The sequence below is a fragment of the Cyberlindnera jadinii genome (genome assembly GCF_001661405.1).
Source record: "Cyberlindnera jadinii NRRL Y-1542 unplaced genomic scaffold CYBJAscaffold_6, whole genome shotgun sequence".
Lineage (NCBI taxonomy): Eukaryota > Fungi > Ascomycota > Saccharomycetes > Phaffomycetales > Wickerhamomycetaceae > Williopsis > Williopsis jadinii.
In genome coordinates this window covers 290,506-315,597 of record NW_017963657.1, presented here as the reverse complement: position 1 = coordinate 315,597, position 25,092 = coordinate 290,506, and the positions used below count along the sequence as shown (strand labels likewise).

Sequence of the window (25,092 nt, the reverse complement as noted above, 5' to 3'; positions counted from 1 at the left end):
TCACAACTGTATGAGGCGAACAGAACATTCAAATCAAATCGAAATCTGTTCCTCGTGGCCCAATGGTCACGGCGTCTGGCTACGATTCAGTGGTTACTTCTGAAACCAGAAGATTCCAGGTTCGACTCCTGGCGGGGAAGATTTTTTTTTGGCTCGCTTATAAGATTTTTCAGACGGCCGGAAATAGATGCCTCGTGACTGCGAGCCGGATTTCATTCAATCTGAGCCATTCTTCCCCAAAGTATGAGGCCCAGAAGCTTTGTGATAAGCACAGCCAACAGGACACTACAGAGTTGTTTAAGAAACAAAGCAGTGGAAGTGATTGACTGTTCATTTGTTTCTATTGCACGGACCATAAAGTGAAGCAAATGTCGTGTGATGAGATGTCGGTTCCCCCTTATTTGCTGTTGACCACCTTTGGTGAAAGGCTACAGGAGTCAATGTCAAACGAGTCTAAAGAGACAGAGAAAGTTGTCAGGTTGACAGAACTGTCGACGAGTGGTGTGATGGGTAGCCTTCCAGGGCGGTTCACAGACTATAATGATCAGTTTGTACAGACTATAAGTGATAGTGGTGATATATTGGAACATGCCATGAACAGAGGTGGCCAGAATCAGGAGGAGACTTCTGCAAACTCCAGTAGAAATATCATTCAAAGCGTTCATTACGATGAGGAAATGGCTGACCTTGGGGACTTTGCTGAGGAGGATTCAGTGTCTGTGAGTCGAAACCCTAACGATTTTGACGGTGAGGAGCATGAAGATGGTTCAGATAACGTGAATGGTGATGCTAAGAAGCGTTCTAAGGGATCCATTGGAAAGAACTATCCACTACCAACTAAGTGGGTCACAAGCCCCAACTCACCGCTCGCTCTTTCGCAGAATGGGTTGAATGTCAAATTTGCTTTCAGACAATCACAGCCCGCCCAAAGGCACTATGATGTGAAATGTGCAAAGGGTAATGCTGTTATTCCTATAAACTGTGGTGTCTTCTACTATGAGATAAGGGTATTGAATGCATCGAGCAAAAACTATGAAAAAGCTTGCGACATCTCTTTGGGATTCATGAATGCTGGAGAATTATCAAACATTTCAAAAGCCCCGGGATTGGAGAATGGTACTTATGGATTCCACGGTGCAGATGGTAACGTCTATGCCAACCACACCTTGAGCGAAAAGTATAACAAACCATTTGGTATTAACGATGTCATTGGATGCGGTGTTAACTTCACTAACAAGACTATTTTCTATACCAAGAATGGTGTTCATCTGGGCACCGCATTTAAGGACGTATATTCGCCGTTAGTAGCGGTGATTGGTATGAAGGACGACAACGCCATAATGACAAACTTTGGCCAAAGCGATTTTGCATATAACATCGAAGGTTATGTTTCTCAAGTGGGAAGGAAGTTGAAGGCAAAAATAATGAACCTCGCAACGAAAACAGACGAAGATGAGGATGTCAATATGAATGCTTCTACTGGAACGTTATCAAACAACCCAAGTTCACTTGATCTTTATACAGCAGACACGGAGGATGCCATCTTTTATGATGCAAGAGCGCTGGTGGCTTCATACTTTGATTATCTGGGATATGTTGACGTATGTAAAGCCTTCGCAGAGGAGATATCTGATGACGATAAGGAAATTGGGATCACCAATGTGGCTGGTGATCCTATAGACACCGAGGTTTTACAGATACGCCAGCAGATTCGGAATTACTTGATTAAGGGACAGCTGGATGAGGCTATCAGTTTAACAAGAATGAAGTTCCCCTCTGTGTTTGAAGAAGATGGCTCTATACTGTTTGAATTACAATGTCAAAAATTGATCCAACTGATCAAAGAGTCCAAGATTGACGAGGCAATTAAGTTTGGACACAGTCTATCCGCAAATCTCTCGTCTGAGTCCAGCAAACAATTAGACCATTTGAACGATATCTTTTCGCTTCTTGCTTACCAAGACCCTTCAGAAAGTGAATTTGGGTATCTGTTAAGCAACGAGGAAGTTTTGAAACTATGCAATAGGCTAAACGGTGAGATCCTGAAAAGTCTTGGAAAGACCAGAGAATCATTGTTGAGCTCACGCATTGAAGAAGTTAAGGCGCTGATTTCAAGCCTTAATGAGAGCGAAGAACTGGACTCTCTAATTCTAACGAAGAAGGATTTAGGAATTGACTAACTCATATACATTGCCTTTTTTTTACATAAAAGAGATATAACCTTGATTCAAACATACACACCAACATAGTCAGCGAGCGTAATTGTACCAAATCTGTTAATGGTGTGTTAGTATATCCGTGCTTTATACTGTGTTGACACATCAAGAACCTACCCAATGGACAAAGCTGCTAGGGCGCTGAAAATAACGTATTTGATGGATCCAGCTCTTGTATGCTTATCATCAACTGTTGCCAAACAAAGGAACACCAAGGCTATAGCAGAGACGAAAACGTATGTGTTAGTCATATTATTAAACAGTTGACCAATAGCTTATAACTCACAGAAAATGATCATGTTTAAGGACAGGAACCCATTACTCGTGGTCTTAACCGGCGCAGACCATGGTTCCCCAGCATTGTTAAATTCAGTCTACCAAGGATTGTTAGCAGACATTTCAGTACCCATCTACCATCTTGTGACCATTGTACTCACAGTAAGCGACATATTCAGTTGTTGATTGATGTTATCCCAGATGAATGACGCTTCTATGCTGTGGTGTCAAAATTGGATCTGCTGTTTGGTGCAGGGATACCTGGCCTTTTGCGTGGTGTACGGATGAATTTGTGGGGAGCGAGGTGCGTTATTGACTACCAAATCGGGTAATACAAGTTTGCAGGTGCGTCTATTTCAACAAGAGAAGGCGAGGAAAAGAAGCTTATGGTTCTATGGTTAAGTAAAGTGATCAACTTGCTGGGTGGGTGGTGGATATGATGACCTGTTTGGCCAATCACAGTGAGGAACTCACACGTTGAGATGACACCTCAAATTTTACGTGGAAGTTGTAGCGAAACGTTGGCGATGGGGAAAGACGAACGGAAGCGAAAAAAAAAATAGTTGGTAAAGAGGTGTAAATGTTGTGTGAAGGGGAATCTAAGCACGGTTGTGTGGACAATTGCAATTGGAACCCTCCAGCTTGAAGTATGTCAATGATTAGAAGTATCAAAACCGTTAACGTGTCACTTAAGAGCTTTCCGTGTATCAGACACGCTAGACTCTCAACAACGTCCAATGCATCTCCCGACCTAAAGGGCATCGAACACCGATGGGCTAAGATGAAAGAAGGGGATCAATTGGACGTACTAGACTATCTCAACGAGAGACTGGCACAGCCATGGCAAGACCTCACAAGAGACGAACAACGGGCCTTGTACTATATATATTTCGGTGAGTGGGGTCCCCGCTCTCCTAAGCCACAGCGGACATTTGCTGCTCTGGTACTTGGAGGACTGTTTGCTGGGTTAACATTGGTAGCATTGGGTGTCGGATTGACGAACTACGCCGTGGACATCGAGAAGGATGAGAAACTCAAGGAACTGGAGACGAAACTTGTGCAATTACAAGAAAAGGAACTGGCACTGGAACAAAGACAGAATAGAGGCTGGTGGTTCTGGAAGTGAGATTAGTTCTTTCCACATACATTGGACGTAGACATAAGTCCCCATGCTCGGCGACTGTTGACCCCATGCTCTTGTTCCACATTGAATCACACATAACGATGAAACATGCAGTTCAACATAAACGATCTAATGAGATTACATTGCGCACTGTAGAACACATCAACTATCAATTCATCGCATGATAGCACCAAATAGCTTTATACGACTTAGATGTAGAGCTGTTCCCATAGCAACAAGCAAACACAGATGTTCTAATTCCGCGATCGGCAACAAAAACCCACAGCACAGAAGCGTGTGGAAATCTCATGGGAAAAAACCCGCCAATAAACAGCCATAATCTTTGTCGTCTGCTAGATCCTTCTCTCAATCAAGGGACTCAGTTGGAAAAAGCTGTGTGAAATGAGGCTCAACTGCGGTGTATCTCATCTCACCTTAGCACTGAGACAATTGAGGTCTCCAATAGGCACAAGCTCAAAGAGGCTGTTATCCACAAAGCCACACTTATTCCAGTTGAAGGTGTTTAATGTGCATTCTTTGAGATTGCCAACCCAGCCCGTCAAATCACACTGCCAGCGACAACTACACACGTCAAGACCATTGTTAAAGGCTTCAAGTGATAACGCGCTTCCGAACGGTCCAAAGCAGCACCCGCGCTTATCCCAGTGGAAGATCATAAGACACTTGATGTCGTACCTATGGCCAAAGAATAACTTTGGGTTCAAAGTGCGTGTTGTTGTGGCGCTGTCTTTCCTTGTGCTTGCAAAGTTGCTCAACGTTCAGGTGCCGTTCTACTTCAAGTCTATCATTGACGGTATGAATATCGACTGGACCAACGAGGTTGGCTTGGTGTCTACAATCATCGGGGGTACAATCTTAGCGTACGGTGGTGCAAGATTCGGTGCAGTGCTCTTTGGAGAGCTGAGAAATGCCATCTTCGCAACTGTTTCTCAGAGTGCAATCAGAAAAGTGGCACATAATACGTTTAGACATTTGCTCAACTTGGATTTGGGATTCCACTTGAGCAGACAGACAGGTGGGTTAACAAGAGCAATCGACCGTGGTACAAAGGGTATTAGCTATGTGTTAACTGCCATGGTGTTCCATATCCTGCCGATTACTTTTGAAATCTCTGTTGTGTCTGGTATCTTGACGTATAACTATGGTATGAACTTTGCTGCTGTTACTCTACTCACCATGTTGGCATACAGTATATTCACCATCAGAACAACTGCTTGGAGAACTGGATTCAGAAGAAGAGCAAACAACGCCGACAATAAGGCTGCAAGCGTTGCACTTGATTCCTTGATTAACTTTGAAAGTGTCAAGTATTTCAACAACGAGGCTTATCAGGCAAAGAAGTACGACATGGCTCTGCAAAAATACCAGGACTTCTCCATTAAAATTGCCACTTCTCTTGCTTTCCTGAACTCTGGCCAAAACTTGATCTTCACGTCAGCGTTGACAGCAATGATGTATATGGCTGCTGATGGTGTTGCTTCAGGTTCCTTAACGGTTGGTGACTTGGTGTTGATTAACCAGTTGGTGTTCCAACTGTCAGTGCCTTTGAACTTTTTGGGCTCTGTTTACAGGGAGTTGAAACAGTCATTGTTGGACATGGAGACTCTGTTCCAATTGCAGAAGAATCAAGTGCTCATCACGAGTAAACCAAATGCGCCACCTTTGATGTTGAAGAAAGGAGAAATCAGATTCGAAAACGTCACGTTTGGATATCACCCACAACGTCCAATTTTGAATAACTGTTCGTTTGTCATACCAGGTGGTGAGAAGGTTGCCATTGTTGGCCCTTCTGGCAGTGGTAAGTCTACCATTCTCCGTCTTGTTTTCAGATTCTACGATATCCAGTCCGGTCGGATCCTTATTGACGGTCAAGATATCCGTGATGTCGATTTGGAATCTTTGAGACGTGCTATTGGTGTTGTTCCGCAGGATACACCTTTGTTCAATGACACAATTCTCGAAAATGTGCGCTATGGTAATTTGGAATCAAGTGACGAAGAAGTTAACCGTGTCATATCTGAGGCCAAATTGGATAGATTGGTTAACGATTTACCTGATGGTTTACAAACCATTGTAGGTGAACGTGGTATGATGATATCTGGAGGTGAAAAACAAAGACTTGCCATTGCCAGAGTGTTGTTGAAGAAATCGCCAATCACGTTTTTCGACGAAGCTACAAGTGCCCTTGATACCCACACCGAACAAAGTCTGTTGAGAACGATACGCGGTGTTTTCAAGAACACCGGTAACACCAATGTCTCCATTGCCCATAGATTGAGAACTATAGCTGATAGCGATAAGATCATTGTTTTAGAGAAGGGTGAAGTTAAGGAGGAAGGTGATCACCAGTCTCTCTTGAAGAAAGAGGGTAGTCTCTATGGCGAGTTGTGGAACATCCAGGAGAACTTGGACTTGGACAGAGAGCTTCTGGAAGATGACAAGAAAAAGGAGAAGAAACTTTCTGAATGAATGTGTGTTCCATTGGATCATTTTTTAACTAAAGATATTTATGAACATCAAGATAACCAAACCAAAAGAAGAAGGAGGAAAAGGAAACAAAGCAAGTTGAAAGTATTCCATCCTCAAATGTGTATCAAAAGCACAAAGAAAACATCACCACTACATAGTATGCCCATTATTATATTTGATTTGAATCATCACAATTTGGTGCTTGTAGATTATTCAATAAGACAAATGTCTCTTATGCTCATGGGTTCGAACTTCAGAAGCCCGTGAACTCGACTTAAGCTGTCTTTTATACCAAACGCCTGAACTTAGAATCTTGGCCCGATTGAAGTGCTCCGGGTACTAGCACAATCTCCTAGTGCGAAGCAAATGTTTCTGAATCCAGACTTTAGTCGGCTATTTTAGGGTTCTTATCCACGGAATTGTTCTTGAGCGATAGATTGCTTGGCTAGGACAAGTAGGCTGCTTCGTTTTGCGAATTGTTGATGTATGGATCCGAAACAAACTGTTGGTGGTTTCAGGTTGCGCTTCGGGTAGTTCTAATTACCACATTGCAATGACAACTTTAGAATATCAGGTTATGGAACATTATCATGCACACAATCGAACAACAGTGTTGAGATTGATGCATTTTTATGTGGATCCATATATCTAGAACAGAATGATGTTCTCACAAACTTCGTTAACGGCGTTCATGAAATAGTGACAGACGGAATAGCGCAGTCGTTTCGTCCACCTCAAATGATAAATGTAAATTCGCAGATCATAGGGTCATTTTAGCAATCAGGACAGCAAGTAGAGATATGTAGATGATCTGCGTATGATTGATAGCGTTTTCTATCACACTTGCGAGCACATCATCATCAGCCGTATAAAAAGTTGGGATCCCACGTCCTACGATACCATTGATAAACCAGTGGTTGAATTGGAAATCGCAATTACAAAGTGAACGTTGTAAGGATGACTCGGATCGATGTGTACTGGGACACTTCCTTTCCCTCTAGTTTTGCTAGGCATTCTTGTACACAGTGCCACCGTTGAAATAATTATACCCACGGTACAGTTAACCCATATAAAATGCCCAGAGGCGACAAGCCACAGCACACATGGTCAAGACAAATATGTCTATGATTCCTGGGACATGCCGAGAAAGAAGCTGGACCCGTGGCCAATCTACGGCACATGTGATAGCGGAAAATAGTACACCGTTTGATGAATCAACTAAACATTTGTGATAGCTAACTTTTATCAAAATAATGAGACTAGTTGTCGTCGGATGTACTAAATTTACTACTCTAGTCATTTCGTCATAGCAGAACAGCCCACACAGCTCGTAAATTGTCTGGGAGAAAAGCCGGCATCTGAGTAAACCCACGACCTTGCAGCAAATGTCCCGAAAAAATCATTTCCGCGGTCTGATCTAATTTCCCATACTTTTTCGCCCCACTTTACTGTTTTTGGAACATTTTCTGTAACTTTTAGAGTGAGAAGAAACAAAAAGAAACGTTATCTTTCCCAACGGGACACAGGAGGGGACACAGGAGGGGTCACGTGCATGAAATTGATCGACACGTTTTCCTGCACCAACAGTCTTCTTTTCTTGTCAGTAGTGGAGCGTATGAGGCTAGTGTTTTTCAATCAAGGAAATGTATAGGAAACAGGACTAAACAAGTCAATTGGAAACAGCATCACTTCAACCGTTCCAATCAAGCATCCTGGATAAAGAATCTCATGTCCTTGTGACTTAATTCAAAGCGCTGAGCAATTGATGTGACGCGGTCATCCAACATTGTTGCACTAAATCGCATGTGCAGCGTTATGGTTGTTTGTCTCCTGGCAGCTTTTGAAGACGATTCCAAAGGTGATCTGAAACCCCGTTGAGTATTATAGTTTAGTCGATTTCACATGTCTCCATTAGAGTCATGGCTGTATATACAACTCAGATTTGGCCCTGTGTAATTCACCATCTGACTTATACGTCATAGTAACACCAACTGAGTTACAACACCGGCGCAGTTGAAATGTCATGACGTGGTGTATTAATCTCTTTCAGCCACTCTATATTACATCACAATATTGGTTGAAAAGTTCGCGTTTTGGCATCCTTTTTCTTTTTCTCCTCTCGACTTCGAATTGCAACTTTGTCACAAAAGTAAGTTCAAACTCTAATTCCGTTAATATGTTTGCTGCCTGCAGCTCAGCATATGCAGTTCCTTTGGGGCCAAGACAAAATTAACACAACGAACAAGTTTTGTACGTTACGATACAACCATTTGAAGGACATGATTTGTGATCATGCCTTTTGCCAAGTGGACATGGATGGTTGAGACAAAATTATAAAAAGGCCAAGGGCTGCCCACCTTTTAGAAGCCAACCATTAACGTTTGTCTCCTCAACTAAGTAAACCTTTAAAAAAGGACAAACATTACAGGATGTCTGCTCAACTAGAAGATGACAAGTTGAACAGAAATCAAACCGTTATGACGAAAAATACCGATACTTCCTCTATCGGATCACAGCTATGGGGGTTGGACCACTACCGTATGCCCCTGAAACAGGTGGAGGAACTCTACAACACAGATGTCCAGGAAGGATTAACAACGCGCAGAGCGGAAGAGTTGCTTAAGCAGTATGGCGAAAATACTCTTGGTGATGATCAGAAGATCTCGCTTGCTAGTATTATCATCCATCAGTCTTTCAACGCCATGATTCTTGTGCTTATTATCTCCATGGCCATTTGTCTGGGTATTCAGGATTGGATCTCTGGTGGTGTCATTGCCTTTGTCGTTTTCATCAATGTGTCCATCGGCTCATTCCAAGAGTACAAGGCCTCCAAGACCATGAACTCGCTAAAGTCACTCTCTTCGCCTACTGCAAAGGCATATAGAGATGGTGAATTGGCCACCATCCCAACCAAGTACGTTGTCCCAGGTGACATTGTAGAAGTTAAAGTTGGTGATACGGTCCCAGCTGATTTCAGAATTATCGATTCCTTGAACTTTGAGACCGATGAGGCCCTGCTCACCGGTGAGTCCTTGCCAGTGGTTAAGGACCACACCGTTGTCTACGATGATGTAGTTGGAGTTGGTGACCGTCTAAACATGGCATTCTCCTCCTCCATTGTCACTAAAGGTCGTGCTACTGGTATCGTTGTCAAGACTGGTTTGAACACTGAGATTGGTGAGATTGCCCAGTCATTGAAAAACTCAAAGAGATCATTGAAAGGTGATGAGGAAACCTCTACTTTGCAGAACTTGTGGCAGTTGACCAAGCACGGTATTGGATCTTTCTTGGGTACCACAGTTGGTACTCCTCTCTCTAGAAAGTTGTCCAAATTGGCCATTCTTCTCTTCATCATTGCGGTTATCTTTGCGATCATCGTCATGGCTACACAGGAATTCCGTGTCACGAATGAAATTGCAATCTACGCTATCTGTGTTGCTGTCTCCATGATTCCATCCTCATTGGTTGTTGTGCTTACAATCACCATGTCTGTTGGTGCAAAGGTTATGTCGAGTAAACACGTTATTGTTAGAAAGCTGGATTCTCTTGAAGCATTGGGCTCCATCAACGATATCTGTTCTGATAAGACTGGTACTTTGACTCAAGGTAAGATGATTGTCAAGTCATGCTGGATTCCATCTGTCGGAACTTATCAAGTCATTGACGCCAACGAGCCATTCAACCCAACACTTGGAACCGTTAAATTCCAGGGACTTTCTCCGTACGATTTGTCACAGTCTGAAGATGAAAAAGATTCTGTTTTGAACGAGTGCAAACCAAACGATCTCTTTGACAAGTGGCTTGAGACTGCTACTTTGGCAAACATTGCAACTGTTTTCCAAGACAACCAAGGTGAGTGGAAAGCACACGGTGACCCAACAGAGATTGCCATTCAAGTCTTTGCCCACAGAAACAACTATGCAAGAGAACAATTCACTGAGGGGGATGATGCCCAATACAAGCACCTCGCCGAGTTCCCATTCGATTCGTCTGTGAAGAAGATGTCTGCTATCTACGCTAAGAAGAACGACGAAAAGAGTAAATATATCTACACAAAGGGTGCTGTTGAACGTGTTATCCAAACTTGCATCAACTGGTATGTTAACGGTGAATTGACTGAGCTCACTGCTGATGACGTTGCAAAGATTGAAGAAAACATGAATACTATGTCCTCGGAAGGTTTGCGTGTGTTGGCATTTGCCTCCAGAGTTGTCCCATCTGATTTTGACATTTCTCAACGTGAGTCTGTTGAAGAACAACTCACTTTCCTTGGTTTGGTTGGTATCTACGATCCTCCACGTCTTGAATCTCGTGGTGCTGTCAAAAAGTGTCACAAGGCTGGTATTAATGTTCATATGTTGACTGGTGATCACCCAGGTACTGCCAGAGCTATTGCACAGGAAGTTGGTATCTTACCACACAACTTGTACCACTACGCTCAGGATGTTGTTGATGCTATGGTTATGACTGCTAAGCAATTTGATGATTTGTCTGAAGACGAAATTGATCAACTTCCAGTCCTGCCGTTGGTTATTGCTCGTTGTTCTCCAAAGACTAAAGTGCGTATGATTGATGCGCTTCATCGTCGTAAGAAATTCTGTGCCATGACTGGTGATGGTGTTAATGACTCGCCTTCTTTGAAAAAGGCTGATGTTGGTATTGCTATGGGTATTGCAGGTTCAGATGTTGCTAAGGATGCGTCTGATATTGTTCTCAGTGATGATAACTTTGCCTCCATCATGAATGGTATTGAGGAAGGTAGAAGAATGAACGACAACATTCAGAAGTTTGTTCTTCAGTTACTTGCTGAGAATTTCTGTCAGGCTTTGTTCTTGATGATTGGTTTGGTGTTCAAAGACGAGAACGGAGTCTCTGTCTTCCCGTTGTCCCCAGTTGAAGTGCTGTGGATTATTGTTATTACATCGTGTTTCCCAGCCATGGGTCTTGGTGTTGAGGCTGCCCAACCAGATGTCATGGAGAGAGATCCAAAACCTGCTAATGAATCCGTTTTCTCTTGGGAAATGATTGTGGACTTGGTTGCTTATGGTATCATGTTGGCGATTGCGTGTCTGGCTGCCTTTGTTATCGTTATGTACGCTTGGGGTGATGGTAACTTTGGCTATGATTGTAACAGCACTAGTGCCACGAGTGTCTGTGACTGGGTCTTCCGTGCCCGTTCTTGTACATTTGGAACTATGACCTGGGGAGCTTTGGTTCTTGCTTGGGAAGTGATTGATATGAGACGTTCTCTCTTTGCCATGAAACCAGAGACCGATACCCCATACACTCAAGTGTTTAGAGATTTGTGGTCTAATCAATTCCTGTTCTGGTCAGTTGTTGGTGGTTTCATCTCTTGTTTCCCAGTTGTCTACATTCCAGTTATCAACAAGAAAGTGTTCTTACACGGTCCAATTGGTAAAGAGTGGGGTATATCTGTTGCTACTACAGTTGCATTCTGGCTTGGATGTGAGGTTTACAAGTTCTTCAAGAGAGTGTACTATAAGAAGGAAAGATCTCACAACCCAGAGTACGATTTGGAGAGAAAGAACCCATTCGAGAAGTATGTTTCCTTCTCCAGAGCCAACACGGCTCAAGGACCAAATGTCCCAATCAACTAGAATCATTCTTGTGTTTTGCATTCATTTCTCTTCCATTAATTGTTTTTTGATTTCCATTATTGCCGTTTCATTTACTTTTAAATTATCTGCTTTCCTTGTTCATTTGATACAGTATATTATACAGAAAAGCCCAATATTATAAAGATTTTATTTTAGTTTCTAGCTTTAAAACATATGTAGTTCTCCAGTATGGTTGTGAATATCTTCTTGTATCTCGTTAATGTCATTTGTATCATGATATATGGTTGATTCATCTCAAATTCTGTTTTCGCCGTTGATAGTTGTCTCATCTGATAGGAAGTGTATAACCTCACTATCAAACACCTCTGAGTTATCTAAAAACACGTTATGACCAGCTTGTGGGATGATCTTGTATTTCGCCTCGACTCCTTCCAATTCTTCAAACGCAGCATATCCTGCTTGAGAGTTCATCCAGTCGTATTGGCCGTACATTATATATGTTGGGACTTTCAACTGCTTGATGTTGTCCAATATTGGATCCAGTGACAATATTTGGTTGTTGATTATCACAAGCAAATTGCGGAAGGATTGGTTATTTTGATACCACAGATGCACAGTATATCTCAAAAGTAGTTTGATCTGATTATCATTATCAGACCCTCTTGAGTATCGAAGACTCAGGTATTTTGTTAAAATTTGCACTGCAAATGGACCAAAGATTTTTGCCAAATTGAATCCAAACGTGGTGATGAGCCATGGCAAGTAGGCGAACCGCAAGTAGGAAGGAGAAGAGGGGTCCTGTGAAACTATGCCATGGTTCTGCTTGTTGTTCAAAGAGAAGATGGACCGTTCAACACCTGCTGGTGAGCACAGGACCAGTTTGTTAACACGGTGAGGATATTTCAAGCAGTACTTGAAGGACAAGTACGCACCGAAGGAGTGTGCCACGATGTTGAGCCTATCCAGTCGATTCTCCTGTCTCCATTTCTCAAATGCATCCAGGTAGAAATTTTCCACTTTAACAACACTTTCCCTGTTCTTCTCAACGTCTTGTTCAATGGTGAACTCACGCTTGTCATTATCCAACTTCTTCAGAGTAACCTTGGCCTTAGGCATACGCACTTTAAACTTCTTTAGATCACTCAATCCACAATCAGGATGGTCCACAGTGTATAGTTCCTTGAAATTGGCAGACAAATCAGGGAAATCTCTATGGAAGAACATTCCAGTCGCACCATGGCCGTGGACAAGCAACGTTGGAGTAGAGATCTTTGCCCGTTGATTTGTCAATTTGATCTGATGTAATCCAGCCACTTTGGACTTCGTCATGGTCACCCCCTCGGGGAGCTTAACATCGGCCAAGATGGCTTCCTCATAGTGCTTCAGCATCTTTGTCGGCGAGTTCGTCAACCATTCCCAAAACAGTTGTGTACACTCTTTCAACGACATGTCATTTCGAGACGGAGGTTGTGCTCTCACTTTCTCCACAAGAGTCTTCCCCAGGGCAACGGTGCTGGTGGAGAACCCACGTGACTGGATCGACCACATCCTCATCACCAAATTGCAACGACTTGACCAGGCCTGAACAAGATTCAATAAGCACCAGTTGAGTGGGAAAAGGTGGACCTGAATTGTGTCTCGAAGAGCATTGGACAAATGTTATACACCCAAACACCAATGTGACGTTATAACCGGGGAAACGTTCCGAACGTGCAGTTGACGTTGACTTTGTGTCCTCTTTGTGGTAATACTTTGCTGTGGTGACTGGTTGCTGTGGTAACTGGTTGCGATGGTAACGTTACAAGGGGAGAAAAAATACAAGCGCACACAACCAAGCACACACACAGAGGAAGCTTCTTCGTCCACAGCGATATAGACAAGAAAGCATTTACGTTGTCAACACGAAGGTTATTTCAGCCTAAAAGTAAGAGATGGCGAACGAGGAATCAAGGTCACGGACAGAAGTGATTGAAAGAACACCGGAGGTTCTTGTGCTACGTGCTACTTCGGAGGAACCAGAAGAGGTTGAACCTCAGCAGCAAAGACCTCGTGTGCGGTGGGAAGAGGGAACAGTAGATAACGAGTTCATGAACAAGAAGAAGTCCAAGATCTGTTGCATTTTCCATCCGCAGACGAACTTCGATGAGGAATGTGAGTGCGATTCTGATAACGGCTCCTCTTCGTCGTCGTCGTCGTCGTCGTCTTCCTCATCTTCCAGCGATGAAGGCGATGAGAACGATCCAAGGGGCAATGATGCGGAGAAGAAGAGGAAGAAGAAGAAATCCAGCAAGAAGAAAATGAAGAAACTGCCAAGTCCAAACTCGTATGAGTATCAACCTGACTACTCAAAGCATAAGCATTCCCACAATAACAAAGATGATGGTGGCCATCAAGGCCATTCGCATTCACATTGAACCTACACAGGCACATTGGTCTGTTCAATCTTTATGTATTTGGAAACCAAAATTAAACGAAGCAAATGTATGTTTGTAGAGCCTATAAAGTGGCCTCGAGGTTTATTAACAAGCTGAATGTCTCACGAGGCATCTTGTATTGTACCATACCGGCAAATACAACACAGTTCTTTGCAATAAACTTTAGTTCTCTGGTTTTCTCCTCCTTGATAAGACCATTGAATGCACTGGCATTGATCTGTTCCTTTCTCTGAGAAACACAAGACATTGCAATCAGCAACAAATTAGGAATGTTTTTCAAAAGTGATTCATCCAAATACGACAACTCCTCTGCCTTCAATCTTGTATCCGCCAAGTTTGAGTTGGCACTGACTGGAAGGATATCCAGTTCCTCTATTCTTCTCAAAGTTTCATCCCAATCCTTCTCTAAGTACAGTTGTCTAATCTCTGCAATCTTCAGCAACTTCTTACAGATCACTTGCTTTTCAACAGAGACGTTTTGATAAACGGCTAGGAAATTCTGGGCAATAAGAACTGGATTGGTCTCGGTGTTCCCGTCCTCAACAAGTGGTTGATCCAACTCGGTATTACTTAAATACTCGCCGAGTAATCTGTTTATGATTGAAATGACAATTTGATACTCTTCGGCCAATTGATAAAGAAGTAAACCATCGTACACTCTTCCTTCCTTATCTGCTGTAATGGCAGCCTGTTCAGTAACTTTATGCAAAAAGTCTTTATCAAGGTTAATCAACGACTTTCTTTGTTCAATCTTACCTGGAACTCTGACACCAGCAGAGTTAACCTTACCCAAGAGGATAGAGAATTCCCTGGTTTCCAAAATCAACTCTTTCAAAGCATCATGGCACGTGGATGCTTCGTTGTCGAATAGACATATCAAGACTAAATATTCAACTGCAATTCTCGGATCAGAAAACTTGAAACTCTTGATATAAGTACCTAATAACTTGCTGAATTTGTCACCTCTTTCTTTCAATTGAGCTTTATCATTTGCAGAGCTTTGCATCAATTGATAGTATGCCATTCCAATACTTAAGTGAACACCATCCATTTCATTAAGTTCGGTGCTGTATCTTGATGCATCATCGTACAATCCAGAAAGTAACAATACTTGGAGATAGTTGTTGGTGAATTTTGTTGGTCCATACGACAAAATCATCTGTTGGAAATCAACAAGTGTATATTTCTCGTGTGCGGGATCAAAATCAGATTGTGGTCCATCTTGAACGAGCATGAAATGCATCCAAAGCCAGTCTTCAACTGTAAGGGCAATATTGGAAATGTTTCTTCTTGATAATTGACATCTTCCCAATATCTTATAGACAGCATAGCGATATGGATCACCATCAACGGACTTTTTGATGTGGTTGTTGAATTCATTCTGGATTTTTGTAATCAAATCCTGTGGTAATCTCTTGTCTTGTGAATTAACATATGCTTTGAAGTACGGAACAAATGATTGTTCCACTTTCTTGAAAATGTTTTGATTCTCCAAGACAAGGTCAAGTGCCTCCTTTTCACATCCCGCTCTAAGCAAATAGAAGATCAAAGCCCAGATTGGTATCCCATTCACAATTAGAAGGTTTCCATTTGAGTTCAATTTCTGGTACTCGATAAAGCTCTTGATCTTGTTGACAATAGTTGGGAGACCCTTTTCAACAACTTTAGTGTTATAAATATTGTTGACGAATTCAAAGAATTGCAGCTGAAGATGTGTCTTTGCCTTTGAGACAATTCTGCTTCTGAATGTTTGTGGGTCACTTGGTCTTGAAGTGGCATCTCTCAAACCACCAATTATCTGCCAGCTCTCGAATAATTGTCTTGATTTGTTATCTGATCCATTTTTAAAGATCTCAACAAACTCCTTTGCGAGATCGAAATCGTCCTCCACAGTGGTGCTCAACTTCAGAGATTGTCTATGGTTGTTCAATCTGTTGATGATCTTAGCATAACGTTCGAATTTACCTCTTATCAAATAGTTCTCATTAACATTCAGCTTGGAGGTACTATCATCAAGTAGCTTGAAGGATTTACCCCAACTGATCGGCTTCTTTGCCTTGGACTTTGTCTGGTCGTCGGTGTGCGAAAGAGATCTCTTCAGTACACTAGCAAACACCTCTTCCCTACGTTGTTTCCAGTCTAGGGTGATGTTTTGGTTGACAAACGTATCAAAGTCTCTTGCAGCTGTTCCTAGTGCCTGTTCAATAGCGGAGAGGATGTTTTCGTCCTTCTTCGATCTGAGGTAACTGTCTAGATCTCCCTTGTGTGTTTGAGCCTTTCCTCTCGTCTCGAGAACCTTGGCACGTTCAAGATACTTGATATTGGACTCAATTTCTTCAATGGAGACCCTCCCAGCGAGCAAATAGTGAGCCTGTGTCAAGCCATCAGACTCAAGCTCCTTGGTCGACTTACGCAACTTGTTGGCCCTATTCCTGATCTCATTGATTCCAAGTTGAATGTCACCGAGATCAGAGTCCCTCGCTGGAAGTGCACTCGCAGATTCTAACAGTTCATTGAGCAATCTCTTCCCGTTGGTCAGTGGCACAACAGCGGTGCTGCCAGTGGTTTCTTTGCTCATTGCTGTAGTCGCTATCCTTTGTTGTTATTGCTGTTCTTGTTTGTAAACAACAAAGAGCGTTCAGGAAACTTCAAAATTTTTGAAGTAAACACAGAAAAACAAAAACAAAAAAACGAGTTCGCGAACCATTTCTCTACAGGACAGGGTAACCTTTGTTGCTATGTATTTCACTTCTTATTACGGAAGAAGCTATCAGTAGCTCTAATGATCTCCTTGAGGCTCATTTGGTGTGACACTCTCTGCTTGATCCAGTCACTGAGCTTGTTCTGAATGCTGGTTTTCCGGTAGCGTTTATCGAACAGGTATATTGTTGCGTAGTCATGCCTGTGTCTTATCGAACGGCCAACAGACTGGTTAACAGCCCTCATACATATGTTCTCGTAGAAGTCTCTTGTAGCTTCCATGGCCTGTCTCTTGTCGTTGGTGCGCTCCATAACCTGGTCTTCGATGAACTTCCTCTTGGATATGATCTCACCGGAAAAAGCATTGGGGTAAGGAAGGCCAATCAACATTACTGCTCTGGCCAGGTTGTCGGAGAAGTTGATTCCTTCAGATAGACGGCCTCCAACAACAGATAAGAGAAGTGCACCTTTGCCGGAGGAGATTGTGGTTGAATAATCATCAAGCACGTTGGTGGATGATGATTCGGTGTAAACCTTCTTCAAGTTGTCAATTGAGTCGTAGATGCCTGATTTCTTCCAAGTTTCGATGACTTGCGACAGGTACTTATAACTTGGTAGAAATACGACAACGCCTGCTGGGATCTTTTCAATTAGTCCAAGAATGGACTTTCCAAGTTCTACTATCATTTTGGTATCATTTCTCTTCTCAAAGGAGAACTCGAAGTCGTAGCCTTCGCTGCCTTCAACCAGGAAAACTTCAAGATTCTCCTTTGGGATGATATGACCACAAGTGAACTTCTTAATTCGTTGCGTATCAATATAGGGGAACAAGTAGTTATAGTAATCTTCTGTGGGCTCCATAGTACCACCCGCAAGGATAACACATTTGCTTTCCAGGACAATGTCTTTGAACGCATCGGATGGATCTAATAGCATGTAGTTCAACGAAACACCATTCGCCTTTACGTCATAGAAGAATTTCCCTTCCCTAGATGGATTCGACATAGCTTTCAAGAACTCCACGATTTTGAATAGTATCGGTGTTCTGTGTCTATCTTCTTTGCTCATATACGATTCAAGCTTGTAAGGGAGCTTTGAAACGGTGAAATACTTATCCAATTTGTGAATATTCAACAGATCACCAGTAGTGCCTTGCAGCATATCTGTAACGACTATCGGTTTACCAGGGGTTATCTTCTCTGTCGAGTTCACTGATTTCAGTATGAGATTCATAATTTTAATCAGCTTCATCAGATTGATTCTGTTACCACCATTCAGACGTCTCGTGAACCTTGAAAGGTACTTCTTCAAAGACTCAACACACAACTCAAACTCTTGCACCATAACGGAAACAGAATTCATGGATGTGATGGTATCTAGTAGATTATGTGCTTCGTCAATTACCACTATGGCACCTTTAACAGATATTCCCAACGCATCTCTTGAGTTCTTCGACAGTAACAATTGATACGGTAACGTCATCACCTCTGAATAGCCAATACCCTTTCTGACAGAATAATAGGGGCATATGTGAAGTTTCTCCCCGATCTGAGGTAAGTCTTCAATGTCGTGTACCTCTGCAAACAGGGAATCTCTGAATTCAAAGGACAGCTCTTGAAGGTCCTCATTCTTTGAGGATGGATAAAACGGACATTTTTTCGTAGCATCAGGTTTATGAAGCTCTAAACATGTTTCATTAAGCAGTGTAATATCCTTTATCTTGGAAACTTCATCGTTAATGCACAACTGCTTCCTTGAACCCAAGGGCAAATACTTTAGGCGTTCGGAATGATCAGGGTATGTGGAGGGAAAGTTGGGTAGTGATAATTGAGATGAGAATTGGTTCAACTGTGAATGCGTTCTGGAAGAGAAGATAATCTTGGTGGCTTGATCCAGCAAATCACCATCGTCTCTTTTCACCCCGTTTATCTTCTTCATCAGGCTTTTGATCTCTAGAGCAAGCTCGGAATTTCGATCCAGTTGAGTAACAGCTGAAGACTCATCATCTGAGTGGTAATCATCAAGCAAGAATTGATCATCCTGCTCCTTATCCAATTCGACTGTGACAGACTTCAGTTTCTTTCTGTTGGGGAATGTGTGTTCCTTCAAAACCTTTGGTCTTGACGATTTGTGCAACTCATCCAAGTGCTTCTCGTACGCAACTCCAGCATCGTGTCTCTTGGTATTTGTCATTTTAAAGAACGACTCCTTGACCCAGTCAGGATCGTCATCGCTATCATCATCCACAACACTATCATCACCTTTGGCCTTCTGCTCACGAAGCCATGTCATTGTAGCGCAGATGAGAGATAATGTCTTCCCTGTACCAGTGGGGCTCTCAAAGATACCAATCTTGTAACCATTTTCCAAGACATCGTACAATGATTCCATAAAATCCAGTTGGATCTTATAAGGCGAGTACGGATGGTAAAACTTGGACCTCTGCTCGCTCGTTGATGTCATACTCATGAGATCATCTATCCGAACAAGCTGAAAGCTCGATGAGATGAGGTAATAAATGCAACAAATGTCCCCGTCGGACACGACGCGTCACATAATCTACGCGTTTCTGGAATGTTCCGTTTTCCGGTGTTTTCAGAGGTTTTGTGTCATGTTACTCTTCTTATGACGTTAAAGCATTGTGGCTTCATAGGTTGTCACTGTACGCTCTCAATGTGTAGAAGTGGTGTGGATAAAACACATCATGGCTTTACTGTTAAGTTTGTTTCTGATGGCAGCAAGTGTCAGTGCGATGCTTGCGCACACCAAGATCGTAGAGTACAACTTTTACAGAGATACACGGGTTGAACAGACGGTTCCATTGCAAGGCTCTGTGAACGAGATCATTTTCGATACAGGATCTTATAATACAATGCAAGTCACAACAAGCAACGGGAAGAAGTTGTACAAGATACAGAGGTCTGGTGATAGATGGCATATCCAAGGTCCCAACAAGGTTTTGTTGGCAACCGTTGTTAATGAATGGTTCAACAAGTACGTTGTGATGAACCAGATTCAACAGGATGCAATATCGGGATCTGTGAGTACCACATCACCATCTGTCATCAAGCTTGACGGTGGTTTCTTGGGCTTCCGAGATAATCGTGACCAATGGCATTTCTGTTTCGGCTCAAATGTTGAATTGATTTGGTGTGGATTGAACCATTTTGAGGTGGTGTCTGCACCAATAGGACATTTCCAAGTTGACGATATTCATAGAAGGGTAGCATGGGTCTCAAAGAGAGTGGGAGACAAGTACAGGATCTTATTCAACTATGAGTCAATCAATATGGAGATCTTGGTGTCCACGTTTTTGTTGGTATTCTTGACAGGTGGTAAACGTCTCCTAAGGCCAAAGATCCCACCTCATGAAATTGTTTAAGATAAGCAATTTCATTTAGGTATGAAGACACAGCCACTATATATGCAGATCTCTGTATTTTGTAGTAAAGCCTCTGTAAAGAAGCCATACTCGTTATCGGAGTTTCTCGATATATCTATAGCTCTGCTCTCTGTTGCCGGATCGTATAACACATGTGGTGTCAAAATAGGAAGAAAAGTGAGGCAGCAACGCTGCCAAATGTGGTCTGAGTGGGAAACCAAAGTATCACTGTCCTGTTCTTTCTTGAAGTCGAAGGTTTCAGTAAATGCACCAGAGTTGATAGCAACATTATCGACTTCATCGTCAATCGGTAGCTGTGCCATATACCTTAAGCTAGTCACAACTGCTCTGTCAATAGTGTTTTTGATATCCAATTTGTTCTTATCAATGTAGGATACCAATAATCGAGCATAACGTTTCCTTATTTGAGAATTCTTATTGTTGTATATCAAGTTTTGGGATGCCAGCTCTGTAATCTCACCATCGTGAAATACATAATCTCTTATGAAAGATGGTAGATCAACACTGTAGTCAACATCTGTGGTTGTTGCTGTTGTCTCACTTGTGAATCCAGTGATTTTGAATTCGTGAAACTTGGTCAAAGATGAGCCGTCACCACCTAAGTTGTTCCCAAGTGGAATGAACACAATTGGATAAGATCTCTCAGATGCAATCTTATATTTGAACACCTTGTCCTCCTTCATTTCGTAAATAACAGCTAAGACGTTACCATTGTAATTCAAATCTAATCCAAGCTTATTCAACGTAATAGTCTTTGTGTTGTAGTCATTATATTTCCTGTTCCATGCTTTGAGTCTCTTGGATAGTACTGGTTCGATGATGTTATCCTCAACGAGATTGAAAGATGAATCAATTTTAACGGATCCAGAATTGGACACAACAAGAATGTCCTTGTTTGAAGGGACTATTCGAGTTGGTGTGGCAAATGTAGTCTTCACGCTAACAGGCGCTATTCTCTTAATGAACTCACGTTTTGTTATTCTGAAAGGTTCTGTGTATAGTATGAATGTTTCATGTGGACACATATCATACACAAGGTATCTTGAAGCATCTTTAATCTGTTGAACTTCAGATCCGTGGATCTTATATATAGCATTCGATGATGACACTGCAAATATCTGACTCTGACAAGTCTTGACCATCACAATTGGTGAATCACAAACACATACAACGTCTACTTCTTCACCTGTGAGGGCATCGCTGATCCTTAAATCACCAGAATGGGTGCCCTGGATTATAAGGAGTCTACCATGGTGAGATAACCAACCCAGAGAGTGAAACCTATAGCGGTCGAAGTCCTTTTGGGAGGTGAATTCCCTTGTGGTTGTCAAGTTTGCAAAGATCTCGCCATCTTTAAAGACAAGAACACTACCTTCATTGGTCAACACTGCCAAATAGCATACGTTTTGAAACATGGGAGACCATTCCATGATTTCAATGACGGCATCCTGGCTTGTCAGTAACGTTGAAGTCCGTTCATCATCAAAACTCTGGCTCAAGAACGGGTTCGCAGGTAAGCTTTGCAGCGTAACAGACTTCCTTTCAAACAACTTGTCCGCAGTCTTGATATCCTCTTTAGTATACTTTGGCAGTAAGAACGTCAAATCAGAAACAGTATTCAGTACCAGCGTACCGTTCGGCGCCCATTTCATGGCATTATTGAGGTCATATACCTCTGTTCTACTCAGTGTCAACTGTGGAATCATGCCTTACTACCTGTTCGCTGGTTGATAGTCCCATCAATTCAGAGAAGTAAATCACAGGAAAATGTAAACAAACACTCAGAACATTACGAGCTCACAACCCAGCAACGGGAGAGTTTCCCCGTACAGCTGGAATACTGGTAGGTGACACATCTTTAAAACCGTGTAATCTCAGTGAGCTACAGCATTGGATATACTGATGTCCTCATTCACATGAGGCTCATAACTATATCACATTGAAGGCCCAATTGGTTTGCTTGTGTTTCATCAGATCTTCTACACTAAGGTATTATTCTCTTCTAGGAATGGGGCTTTTTACTATGTAGTATATACAGGTGCTCAGTACCATGGAGGAGGTTCCTTCGATGCTTCACTATGCTTAGAAGGTCATGGTCGTCAAGTGCTACAAAATCCTTCTTTCTGATTATGTGACTCTGTAGAGTCAACAAGAATAGTTTGGAGAGGGGCAATGGACTCTTTTAAGGATTAAATTACTGAGGCCAGAGGACTAAGGGCTTTTGTCATTGGGGATGTAACGGTACGAAGCACATACAGAGGCATACGCATGGAAAATACCAATCGACACATGAACACATCCGTTAACAGTAGAAAAGACATGGCTAAACGTTCACCGATATCAGTTTTCGGTGTCTTGGAATGTCTTGAACCACACAATGTTCTACTTTTGCTGCGCTTTTATTAAGCTCTCGCACAGTTGAAGGTTGTACTTGGACGTGTTGATGCACTGTTGCATCTAAAGTATCTCTCACTATTTAAACCAATCACTTTCCATAGTTTAATGATAGTTTGAGTCTCTTGAAATTTCCATTCTAGGAATACCTAAAGAACATTATCCCTGATTTAGAAACTTCCCTTATGAACAGTATGTGCCATTTCACTGCTTTAATTCTTACCAATGGACAACCCCATTGCAGATATTGAGCTATGAACAGTGCATAATCCATGGTTTCACTCATGAAATGTGAGAAACATTCGCAAGGTTCCATTAAAGCTTAGGCTGAAAATGGTATACACATAAAGCAGAACATGCTCCTTTGCTCAACGAAACTAGTTGAAATATAGACGAGGCACCAGTACAAGTCCATCGATCAGGAATGAACATTATAAATTACGTACTATTACTTAGAACTTCTCAGGAAGAAATACCAAATAAAGAATACAAATAACAGGCCAACACCAGCAACAGGAGCGTATTGCTTAATTAACAGGTCAAAGTTAATCTTACGTGCAGCTTTTCTATACTTGCTTGATTCCGTTCTGATGGAACTCGAGATGTCACTCATCTTATCCAAGCTATCACCTCGATAGAGCAGATCTTCAATGTTCTTTTGAAGCACTGTTTTCACATCTGCAAGATCGGTATTCAACTTGTCCAAGTTTGTCTGTGCCCTTTCATCTTGGTACAACTTTTTGGTTTTTTGCATGTAGTTATCAAAGCTGACAAAGGCATATGGTCTTGTTGTCTGTCTTAGAGCATCTGCACCATGAGATTGGAAGAATTCCTGTGCAATCTCTTGTAAATAGGAAAATGCCAACTTTCTTGGATACGATTTTTCACATATGACGAAGTAAACGATGTTGTTGGATATTAGATAATGTATTTGAAACTCACCAGACTCAATGGATGCCTTATCCTGAGAGTTTGGCGTGATTCTTGACATGAGAAACTTCACTTTCTTCTTCTGTTCGAGTAATTGAGGATCGCTGTCCTCATCCACTGAACCTGCAAGTGGGATACCTGTACACAATTCATGTTAGAGGGGAGGGGGCGTTAATAAAAGATAATATGTTTGTTTACATACCGTCAGTTCTGTATATCAATGTCGATTTAATCATTAGAGTTGTCTAACCGTGCGTGGCCGATAATGGGTGGACTGGTTATAAAAGGATAACAACAACAACAACACGTCTTCTTAATCAGCTCGGTGTTCATAAAAATTTCGAGACTCGAGGGCCATTTTTCCCTCGGAATTTTCGCTTTCTCTTCACCTCTGCAAAAGTTGATATTCCACACGAAAGGGAAGGTCAAACCATCCGAAACAACGACACATTGTGTTTCAATCAGAGTCACTCAATTGCGTACGTCCCGTCAGAATGAACTATCTTATTCTTTTTCTTGGTGTGTATGCATCCATGATGTGGAAATTGTATTCCACAGCCGAGGGTGGTGATAGATGGCCATTTTGGTCGCTGTTGATGGTTGGTTATACCGCGTCGATGATGAGATTATGCTTTGTCATTCCATGTTTCAACCTAAACAGATCCATCTCCAGGAAAACCTGGAATGACAAAACACTTATGGTGTTTCTGGGATCCGGCGGTCACACCGGTGAGATGTTGAGAATGCTGTCAACGGTGAAGTCGTTGGATTCGCTCAAGCACATAACGTTTGTAACCTCCACCGGAGACGAAGGATCTCAAAAGATGTTGACAAAGTTCATTGAAGAAAGGTCGCTGAGGGCAAGCTACTCCTTTGTCGATCTCCCACGGGCACGAAGAGTTGGTGAGCCGCTGGTGTCTTCCTTCCTATCCACCGTGAAGTCGATCATGTTTGTATTCAACGTGTTCCCCAATATCGAATACCCACCAGATATCCTGATGCTCAACGGTCCAGGAACCACGGTACCCTTGGCCATATTCTACACTTTCCTGAATGTTGTACAATTTTCACACACAACAAAGATCTTCTACATCGAGTCCCTTGCGCGCGTGAACAGCCTAAGTACAAGTGGCATGATTTGCCGCCCTTTGGCACACAGGTTCTTGGTACAATGGCCAAAGCTTGCAGTCAAAACCTCTACAGAGTACAAGGGCATTCTGGTGTGATTTCACAACTTTGTGAGTTTTCTGGTTTTTACCAAAGAGACCTCTAACTGAAGTTGATACCGAAGTTTAGAGCTTTTGTGGTTTGCGCGTTTAGGTTCTGAAAACTCGCTCAAAATGGAAACCGACAAGTGCGGCGTTTTGTGGTGTGTGGGTTTCGCGCCTCTTGCTACTAATAAGAGCTATCGGCGTGGCTTTCCCCATACAATTGGTATAAAATCCCCGTTGATACGGGCAACTCGATCTGTTGATAAGGTATATAAGAGAGCTGCTTCTCTGTCGAATATTCTCTGGAGACGTGAGCATTTGTTTTGGAGTAACGA

General features: G+C 42.3%; 13 protein-coding genes and 1 non-coding gene across 14 annotated transcripts; 8 read left to right on the top strand and 6 right to left on the bottom strand.

Annotated features, from left to right (window-relative positions):
* The first annotated feature begins 48 nt into the window (after positions 1-48).
* On the top strand, positions 49-140 carry CYBJADRAFT_t98. Its single transcript has one exon. It is a non-coding gene; the product is annotated as a tRNA-Arg (tRNA).
* Positions 141-279: 139 nt separating this feature from the next.
* Positions 280-2,570, top strand: VID30 (glucose-induced degradation complex subunit VID30). The gene has a single exon (XM_020217363.1). It carries the CDS (start codon positions 369-371, stop codon positions 2,178-2,180), a length of 1,812 nt encoding a protein of 603 aa, XP_020070624.1. The 5' UTR covers positions 280-368; the 3' UTR covers positions 2,181-2,570.
* CYBJADRAFT_167614 (OST5 family protein) lies at positions 2,174-2,692 on the bottom strand. Its single transcript, XM_020214996.1, has 4 exons — positions 2,654-2,692; positions 2,503-2,590; positions 2,334-2,433; positions 2,174-2,273 (listed from the first exon to the last, which is right to left on the bottom strand). Exons 1-4 carry the CDS (start codon positions 2,663-2,665, stop codon positions 2,228-2,230), a joined length of 246 nt encoding a protein of 81 aa, XP_020070623.1. The 5' UTR covers positions 2,666-2,692; the 3' UTR covers positions 2,174-2,227.
* Positions 2,693-2,900: 208 nt separating this feature from the next.
* On the top strand, positions 2,901-3,742 carry CYBJADRAFT_167613 (uncharacterized protein). Its single transcript, XM_020214995.1, has one exon. The coding sequence runs from the start codon at positions 3,142-3,144 to the stop codon at positions 3,616-3,618; it is 477 nt and encodes a 158-aa protein (XP_020070622.1). The 5' UTR covers positions 2,901-3,141; the 3' UTR covers positions 3,619-3,742.
* Positions 3,743-4,017: 275 nt separating this feature from the next.
* On the top strand, positions 4,018-6,294 carry ATM1 (ATP-binding cassette Fe/S cluster precursor transporter ATM1; the record flags this gene model as incomplete). Its single annotated transcript, XM_020217504.1, has 2 exons — positions 4,018-4,134; positions 4,225-6,294. 2 exons carry the CDS (start codon positions 4,018-4,020, stop codon positions 6,103-6,105), a joined length of 1,998 nt encoding a protein of 665 aa, XP_020070621.1. The 3' UTR covers positions 6,106-6,294.
* A 2,198-nt stretch (positions 6,295-8,492) lies between these two features.
* On the top strand, positions 8,493-11,839 carry CYBJADRAFT_167610 (potassium/sodium eff). The gene has a single exon (XM_020214994.1). The coding sequence runs from the start codon at positions 8,535-8,537 to the stop codon at positions 11,721-11,723; it is 3,189 nt and encodes a 1,062-aa protein (XP_020070620.1). The 5' UTR covers positions 8,493-8,534; the 3' UTR covers positions 11,724-11,839.
* A 13-nt stretch (positions 11,840-11,852) lies between these two features.
* Positions 11,853-13,293, bottom strand: CYBJADRAFT_167609 (alpha/beta-hydrolase). Its single transcript, XM_020214993.1, has one exon. The coding sequence runs from the start codon at positions 13,230-13,232 to the stop codon at positions 11,979-11,981; it is 1,254 nt and encodes a 417-aa protein (XP_020070619.1). The 5' UTR covers positions 13,233-13,293; the 3' UTR covers positions 11,853-11,978.
* A 123-nt stretch (positions 13,294-13,416) lies between these two features.
* Positions 13,417-14,139, top strand: YPI1 (type 1 protein phosphatase-activating protein YPI1). The gene has a single exon (XM_020217977.1). The coding sequence runs from the start codon at positions 13,616-13,618 to the stop codon at positions 14,096-14,098; it is 483 nt and encodes a 160-aa protein (XP_020070618.1). The 5' UTR covers positions 13,417-13,615; the 3' UTR covers positions 14,099-14,139.
* Positions 14,140-14,180: 41 nt separating this feature from the next.
* Positions 14,181-16,697, bottom strand: NIC96 (linker nucleoporin NIC96; the record flags this gene model as incomplete). Its single annotated transcript, XM_020216417.1, has 1 exon — positions 14,181-16,697. One exon carries the CDS (start codon positions 16,695-16,697, stop codon positions 14,181-14,183), a length of 2,517 nt encoding a protein of 838 aa, XP_020070617.1.
* A 153-nt stretch (positions 16,698-16,850) lies between these two features.
* On the bottom strand, positions 16,851-19,275 carry CHL1 (DNA helicase). Its single transcript, XM_020214992.1, has one exon. The coding sequence runs from the start codon at positions 19,208-19,210 to the stop codon at positions 16,865-16,867; it is 2,346 nt and encodes a 781-aa protein (XP_020070616.1). The 5' UTR covers positions 19,211-19,275; the 3' UTR covers positions 16,851-16,864.
* Positions 19,276-19,469: 194 nt separating this feature from the next.
* On the top strand, positions 19,470-20,249 carry CYBJADRAFT_167606 (uncharacterized protein). The gene has a single exon (XM_020214991.1). The coding sequence runs from the start codon at positions 19,524-19,526 to the stop codon at positions 20,199-20,201; it is 678 nt and encodes a 225-aa protein (XP_020070615.1). The 5' UTR covers positions 19,470-19,523; the 3' UTR covers positions 20,202-20,249.
* TFC8 (transcription factor TFIIIC subunit TFC8) lies at positions 20,207-21,947 on the bottom strand. The gene has a single exon (XM_020217976.1). It carries the CDS (start codon positions 21,926-21,928, stop codon positions 20,213-20,215), a length of 1,716 nt encoding a protein of 571 aa, XP_020070614.1. The 5' UTR covers positions 21,929-21,947; the 3' UTR covers positions 20,207-20,212.
* A 1,117-nt stretch (positions 21,948-23,064) lies between these two features.
* SEC22 (SNAP receptor SEC22) lies at positions 23,065-23,782 on the bottom strand (the record flags this gene model as incomplete). The annotated part of the gene is made up of 2 exons (XM_020212682.1): positions 23,065-23,684; positions 23,749-23,782. 2 exons carry the CDS (start codon positions 23,780-23,782, stop codon positions 23,065-23,067), a joined length of 654 nt encoding a protein of 217 aa, XP_020070613.1.
* A 300-nt stretch (positions 23,783-24,082) lies between these two features.
* Positions 24,083-24,772, top strand: ALG14 (N-acetylglucosaminyldiphosphodolichol N-acetylglucosaminyltransferase anchoring subunit ALG14; the record flags this gene model as incomplete). Its single annotated transcript, XM_020213684.1, has 1 exon — positions 24,083-24,772. The coding sequence occupies one exon, from the start codon at positions 24,083-24,085 to the stop codon at positions 24,770-24,772; it is 690 nt and encodes a 229-aa protein (XP_020070612.1).
* Positions 24,773-25,092: the final 320 nt, after the last annotated feature.